This window comes from Elephantulus edwardii, unplaced genomic scaffold (genome assembly GCF_000299155.1).
Source record: "Elephantulus edwardii isolate Elephantulus edwardi_28Jun2011 unplaced genomic scaffold, EleEdw1.0 scaffold00116, whole genome shotgun sequence".
NCBI classification, from domain to species: Eukaryota; Metazoa; Chordata; class Mammalia; order Macroscelidea; family Macroscelididae; genus Elephantulus; species Elephantulus edwardii.
The window spans coordinates 3533243-3540672 of NW_006399866.1; the positions used below are offsets into that span (position 1 = coordinate 3533243).

The 7430-nt window shown below is 37.3% G+C and overlaps 1 protein-coding gene across 1 annotated transcript in view; it reads right to left on the reverse strand.

Moving 5' to 3' along the window:
- The window catches only part of NUP188 (nucleoporin 188kDa), an 84864-nt gene that overhangs the window by 60489 nt on the left and 16945 nt on the right, over positions 1-7430 (reverse strand). The window contains exons 2-3 of the mRNA XM_006892477.1: positions 2905-2959; positions 853-926 (exon numbers count right to left, since the gene is read on the reverse strand). Coding sequence (XP_006892539.1) covers positions 853-926; positions 2905-2959 — 129 coding nt within the window. The remainder of the gene's footprint in view (positions 1-852; positions 927-2904; positions 2960-7430) is intronic.

Below are 7430 nucleotides of genomic sequence, written 5' to 3' on the forward strand. Positions count from 1 at the left end.
AAAAAAAAATAGTAGGATGCCTGAGATTTACACCAAAATAATTTCAGAGGAAGGATTATAAGATAAACAAAAAAAAGTTCTTTACTAACTTAACAGTATAATCAGAAAGTGAAGTTTCAATAAATGTTCACAAGTTTAAGGAAAATGAGTACCACTTATGAACTGTATAATGTATAATAGAAGAACTAGACTAAGAAGATAAATTACTAATTCCACGAGTTGTATTTTGTTTTTTTGTTAACTACTTTGAATCTGATTACTTCTTTCTCACTGTCTCATAAAAAATGCTTATGTTTATGTTTAAAAAAATTAAAAGTGTCTATATCAAAGTGTTGTGAAGATTAAAAGACATATTTTAAATGTCTAGAGTAGTTATTAGTAAACACTAAGCAAATGTAAGCTGCTATTATTATTGTTCACACACTTTCTCTCTCTCTCATTGTCATCAAGCGATTCCAACTCTCCATCAGGTTTCTAGTGCTATAAATTTAACGAGACTACTATCTTCCTTCCAAGGAGTCGCCTGGTAGAGCCCTCAGGGTTGAAGTGTGCAGCCTTCAGTTAGCAGTGTAACATACCACCAGAGTTCCTCAAGCAAACATGGTAAGACCCAAACAAATATTAGAAATAATGAGTAAAAGAAAAAAACACTTGAATCATTAGTAAAGTCTACTTCCCAGATACATAATTTAATACTATTCATACTGTATTTCTAGAACAAATGTTCCTTTTTTTCTACTTATAACCAAATTATATTTTCTCTGATCTATATAATCCAGCAATATCTAAAGTATCATATATAAGAATAGCTTTCTCCTTGTCAGAGTCATCAAATGGCTGGAATAACCATACCTGGGAGATTTGTAGTAAGAAAGTCCCTCTAACAGCCGCTGCCAATGTTTATTCAGTTCTGCCTCAATCTGATTCTGGAAAAAAGACAAAACAATTATACAAATGCAGTTTTTATCAGTCTCAGGATCACACTAAGGATTACATATTCCTTTAAGTCTTTTTAATATAATTTTTTCCCCTCACAACTGAATTATTTTTAATTATAGAACTATACTATAGTCTGATTTCCTGTGTTTAACATTTTAGCAAAAATGTAACCATGTTATTAGGAAGACCATGGTCTGTATCAGGTGCACCTTACTCTCCAGAGTGACATCATTGCTCTTCATTACATTGGAGAGGTCCCTAACAGCAGACTTTCCCATCACTATCCATCTTTTAAAAATTTCCTGGCTGCTGGTGCCAAGACTGCTGACTGTGGAGGCAAGCAAACTAAAGCTGTGAACAATCTCAGTCTCTTCACCATCCATCATGATGCTGCCAATTGACCCAGTGGTGATAATCTTTGTCTTCTTGATATTGAGCCTCAATCCATACTGAAGGCTACAGTCCCTGACCTTCTGCAGGGAGCACTTCGGGTCCTCCTCAGTTTCAGCAAGCAGGGTTGTGTCAAGTGTTCTGGGATTCCCATTCTTCTCAGAGTTAACCAGTTTGTTGTGATCCACACAGTCAAATGCATGCCTTTGCATAATCAGTGAACCACAGATAGACTTTGCTCAGCCAAAATCCATCTAACATTAACTACAATATCCATACCCAACCTAGACTTCTGGTAGTTCTCTGTTGATGTGCTGTTCCAGTCGTTTTGGGGTAACCTTCAGCAGAAGCTTGCTTGCATGTGATATTAATGATATTAATGAGACTGTTCAATAATTTCCACACTCTGTTGGATCACCTTTCTTTGGAATTGGAAAAATATAGATCTCTTCCAGTCAGTTGGCCAAGTGGTTTTCCCCAGATTTCTTGGCACAACGTGGTGAGCACATCTCGGGCAGCATCTGTTAGTTGAAATATGTCAGTTGGTACACCATCAATTCCTGGGTGGGGCCTTATTTTAGCCAGTTCTTTCAAAGTAGCCTGAAATTCTTCCTTTTCACCATAGGCTTTTGCTCATATGTTGTTTCATTAAAGTTTCATTAGTTTTTTCCCCCATTAAAGTCTTCTGTGTCTGCCAATTCCTATCAGTACAGTGGCTCTGTATACTCTTTCCATCTTCTTTTAATACTTCCTGGATCAATTAATATTCTGCCTAAAGCATCCTTAAGTATAGCAACTTGAGATTTGAATTTGTTCTTTAGTTCCTTGAGCTTAAGTAATGCTGAGCCCAGGCGGGTGGAGGGATAGGAAGGGAGAAAAGTGCAACAATTAATGAATGGAAATACAAAGTCTCTGTAAATTTTCATTAAAATTAATAATAAAAAAAAGAGAAAAAGAAAAAAAAAGCTGAGCCTAAAAAGAGAGAAAGAAAAAAGAAATGCTGAGCAAATTCAGCCCTTTCAATTTTCTGACTCCAGCTTCTTGCACATTTCATTGCAATATTTTATTTTGTCTTCCCACGCTGCCTTTTAAAATCTTCTGTTCAGCTCTTTAATATCTTGAATTTGTCCCTCTGCTTTGGCTTTTCAGCGCTCTAGTGCAATATTGTGAGCCTCTTCTGACATCTATTTTGGTCTATTCTTCTTCCTGTCTTTGTAATGACCTTCTGCATTCTTCCTGGATGATACTCTTGATATCCTCCCACAACTCATTTGTTCTTCACTCATTGGTATTCAAGGCCTCAAACCTATCCCTGAGATAGTTCTGAAATTCAGGTGGGATAGACCAACGGTCATATTTTAGTTTCTGCAGATTTAATTTTCCTTAACTTCAGCTTGAACTTGCATATGAGTAGTTGATGGTCTGTTCTAAAAACAAAAACTGCAAGATAGCAAAATCTTGTAGACATCAAGTAAGTAAGTTCTTTCACTTTTTAAAAAAATAGACAAAACCAAAGAGAAGGCAGGTTTTCTGATAATATAAGCTACAACAGAACGTTAAGAAAATACCACTTACCAGCTCTCTCAGGGCTGACCTTCCAAGCAGAATTGTCCATAGTTCTCTACTGCTCCTGAAACAGAAAAGAAACAGGTAATTCTGGTCTTTTACAATTAATTTAGAATATTATTATATTGTTCTTGGGAATTTCATGTCAATTTTTAAAAAAATTTCTTAAAAGTACATGATATCTGAAGATCAACCTGGGAAGAATCAAAAAAAGGACAATATAGCTATTGCAATTAGCAAATAAGAACAAGATAGATATTATAACTGTTTTTTAAAAAAAAGAGAAGTGAGGTTGGAGAAGGAAGAGAAAATCACTAGGACAGCAGAGTTAGTAAGAGGATGAGGGGTAAAGAAATAGGTAAAATGTAATAATGAATTGATGAAATGGGGAGACAAAGTGACAGATAAGAGTAATTATATAAAACACAATGTATAGAAATGACCATATAAAGCAAAATGTACATGAATGAAACAATGTATATGAATGGCAGCATAAAAGTGAATGATAGTACAAATAAATAATTTTCTTTTTAACTGTAAGATGTCAACAAAGAAGGAAGAATTAAACTAAAACAAGGGTATAGTGTTATAGTGTCTGGTTTAAAATGAGGACAAATACCTGTTCAAAACTCACTCTCCTACCACCACTCCTCTCCCCTCTTCTACTCATTCCCTTACACCCTTAACCCCCAACCTGGGCTCAATTTTCCACCAGACAGGTCTAAAAATGGAACACTCCCTACAATAATATGTGGTCAAAAGAATAGAATTTGTTCAAGGATAAAGGACAGAAGGCAGTCGGATAAAAGGATTAGTGGAAATGATAATTAAAGAACTGGGGAAGTGTGATCATATTGTACATGTGGTGTTGTTGATTGCCTTTGAGTCCAGCATGACTCACAGCAACCCTAAGAACAAAAGGCCTGAAGCCCCTCTACAGTCACTGACATTTATCAAAGTTCATGGAGTTTCTGGAGGAAAGTTGTTTAGGAAGTGGATGCCACTCCTGCTTCCAAACCTGAAAGAGAATGTTACTGGCTGAGTGGCCTGCAATGCATAGCGACCCTATGTATAGCAGCTCTGAACCTTTCCCAGTCCTGAACCAGTCTCACTAATTCTGACACACCAAACCCCTATTGCCCCAGTTACTCTATCAATCCATCTCATTTGGGGCCTCCATCTTCTGTGCTGTCTATTCACCTTTCCAAGCATGACATCCTTCTCCAAGGATCGATCTCTCCTGGCTACGTGTCCAGTGTAAGTGAAACACAGCTTCAAAATTCTAGCCTTCAAGGAGAGACTTGGTTTCACCCTCTCCAAGACAGACCTGTTTATTTTCTTGGCAGCCCATGGTATGTTCAAGACTCTTCTCCAGCACCACAACTCGAAGGCATATACTCTTCTTCTGTCATTCTTAGTCACTGTCCAACTTTCTGAAGCATAACAGTAATTGAGAAAACCATGGCCTGGATTAGGCGCACTTTTATATCTAGTTTGATATCATTGCTCTTCAGCATTCTGGAGAGGTCCATGACAGCAGATTTTCCCAATGTAATTCATCTTTTGATTTCCTGATTGCTAGTGTTAAGAGTGTTGACTGTGGATTAACCTCAATCTCTTCTCCATTTATTATGGTGCTGCCAATTGGCCCAGTTGTGGGGAAACTTTGTCTTCTTGATGTTGAGCTTCAATCCATATTGAAGACTATATATATATAGTCCTTGACCTTTTGCAGCAAGTGCTTCAGGTCTTTTTCAGTTTCAGCAAGCAAGGTTGTGTCATCTGCATATTGTAGGTTGTTAATGAGTCTGCCTCCAGTCTTGATGCCACACTCCTCCTCATAAAGCCCTGCTTCCCAAATGATCTGTTCTTCATACAGATTGAAAAGGTATGAGGAGAGGATGCATCCCTGACACACTCCTTCCTTGATTTTGAACCATGCAGTGTTTCCTTGCTCTGTTCTAAGGACTGCTTCTTGATCCAAGTATAGGTCATATAAGCACGATCAAGTGTTCTGAGATTCCCATTTGTCAATGAAATACAGATAGACGTTTTTTTTAAGGACAGACAGACATTCTTCTGATACTCAGCTTTCTGCCAAGATCCATCTGACATTGGCAATAATGTCCCTAGTGCCACGACCTCTTCTAAACCCAGACTGTATTTCTGGTAGTCCTCTGTCAATGTAGTGTTCAAGTCTTTTCTGGATAATCTTCAGTAGGAATTTGCTTGTGTGTGATACTGTACGATAATTTCCACATTGTCACCTTTTTTTTTTTTTGAATGGAAATAAATATGGATCTCTGCCAGTCAGTTGGCCAAGTATTTGTCTTCCAGATATATTGGCACAACTTGGTAAACAAATGCAGGGCAGCATCTGTTTGCTGAAATACATCAACAGGTTTTCCATCAATTCCTGGTGCTTTATTTTTTGCCAAGTCCTTCAGAGCGGCCTGAACTTCCATATTATAATTAATACTGTTGCTGTTGTTATGGGCCATTGAGTCACCTGTGACTCACGATGACGCTATGGACAACAGCACTAAACCATGCTCTATTTTGTATTAACCTTACTGCCTCTGACACACCTACCCCCATTTCCACTGAATCAATCAATTTTTTTTCATTAATTTTAATGAAAATTTACAGAGACTTTGGATTGCCATTCATTCATAGCTGTACTTTTCTCCCTGCCCACCCCTTTCCTCCCCCACCTTCCAGTTCACTCTTCTCTTTGAAAAGTAAAAGAAAAATTCTTTCATTGTTTTACAATCCCTCCCCCCAGGTCCACTCCACTAAGCAGCCTTCGTTCTGGACCCCTGTCATGATAATAATACCTAATCACATATCCATTTTAAACAGTTTTCTCCCTCATTTGTTTTAATGCAGTATACATTATTTATCCCATCTTTCTCAGTCTCCTCCCAAGCCTGATGTCAGTCTGTTTTACAACAGTGGCACTATGCAGTATTTGTCCTTTTGTGAGTAAGATATTTCATTCAGCATAACGTCCTCCAGGGTCCCCAATTTTTAATATTTTATGAATTCCCTTTGTTTCAATGCAGCATAGTATTATATTGTGTGAATATACCACAGGTTCTCTATCCATTCGTTTGTTGATGGGCACTTAAGTTGTTTCCAACTCTTTGCTATTGTGAACAAAGCCACGATAAACATGGGTGTGCATATATCTGTTTGGGTGGCAGTTATGGTCTCTTTGAGGTATATTCCCAGTAGTAGAATTGCTGGGTCAAATGGTATCTCTATTTGCAACTTTTTGAGAAAGCGCCACACCGCCTTCCACAGGGGTTGCACCATATTACACTTCCACCAACAGTGAATAAGGGTTCCAGTTTCTCCACAACCTTGCCAGCATATGTTGCTTGCTGTTCTGTTAAATTTTGCTATTCTTACTGGAGTGAGATGGTATCTCATAGTTGTTTTGATTTTCCTCTCTTAGAGCTAGGGATTTATTGCTTATTGGCCATCTGAATGTCTTCGTTGGTGAAGTGTCTGTGGGCATCATTCCATCTTATTGATAGTCTTTTTCTCCTGCACTGTCCCTCCACCTTCCCAAGCATGACGTCTCTCTCTAAGGACTGGTCCCTCCTTGTAACATGTCCAAAGTATGTCAAACAAAGCTTCAGAATCCTTGCCTCCAAGGAGCAGCCAGATTTCACCCTCTTTAGGACTATAGCAAATAAAATGTGTTGGTTCTACAAAGATAAGTAAATCAGTAACTGGCTATCTAAAACGGACATATTTAGGGCATGAGGCATGAAGTAGCTGACTAACACACTTTCACAAAAGTAGCTGTTGGTGGGATGATTTTAAGAAAGGAAAAAAACCTACCCCATAACATAAATTAACAAAATTTAATGTAAATGAAGGACTGTATGGATCACAATGTACATGCACAAAACATAATGTACATGAACAATAAAAATATTAATACAAAAAGAATAGAAGTAGCTTTGAATTTATCATATACGAGTCTTCTCTAATTTTTTACTGTGGTAAATTACATTAGCAAATATTTCAGAGTTAAATAAACTTTGCTTTCTTTTCGCAAGCAAAGAAAGATGATTATTAGGAAAAAATACTTTGCAAGCAAAGACATGAAGAAATGAAGCAGCACTAGACAATGACTCTTTCAATGAAGAAAAAAGTTAATTTTTCTAAACTTTGCATTTTTGTGATTAAAAAAATTGGGTATGTATGGTTGAATGAAAACCAATTAGCTTTGTAAATTTTCAGTCAAATCACAATTTTTAAAAGTGGAAAAAAAATCAAGTCCAGGCTGGAGCCTTGTACCATATTTATTCAATCTACATGTAGAAAGTTCATGATCGAGTGTTCTGGGATTCCCATTCTCCTCAGAGTCAGCCACAGGTTCTTATGATCCACACAGTCCAGTTTGTTATGATCCACAAGTCAAACGCCTTTGCATAATCAATGAAACACAGATAGACATTCCTCTGGTATTCCCTACTTTCAGCTAAGATCCATCTAACATCAGCTACAATATCCCTAGT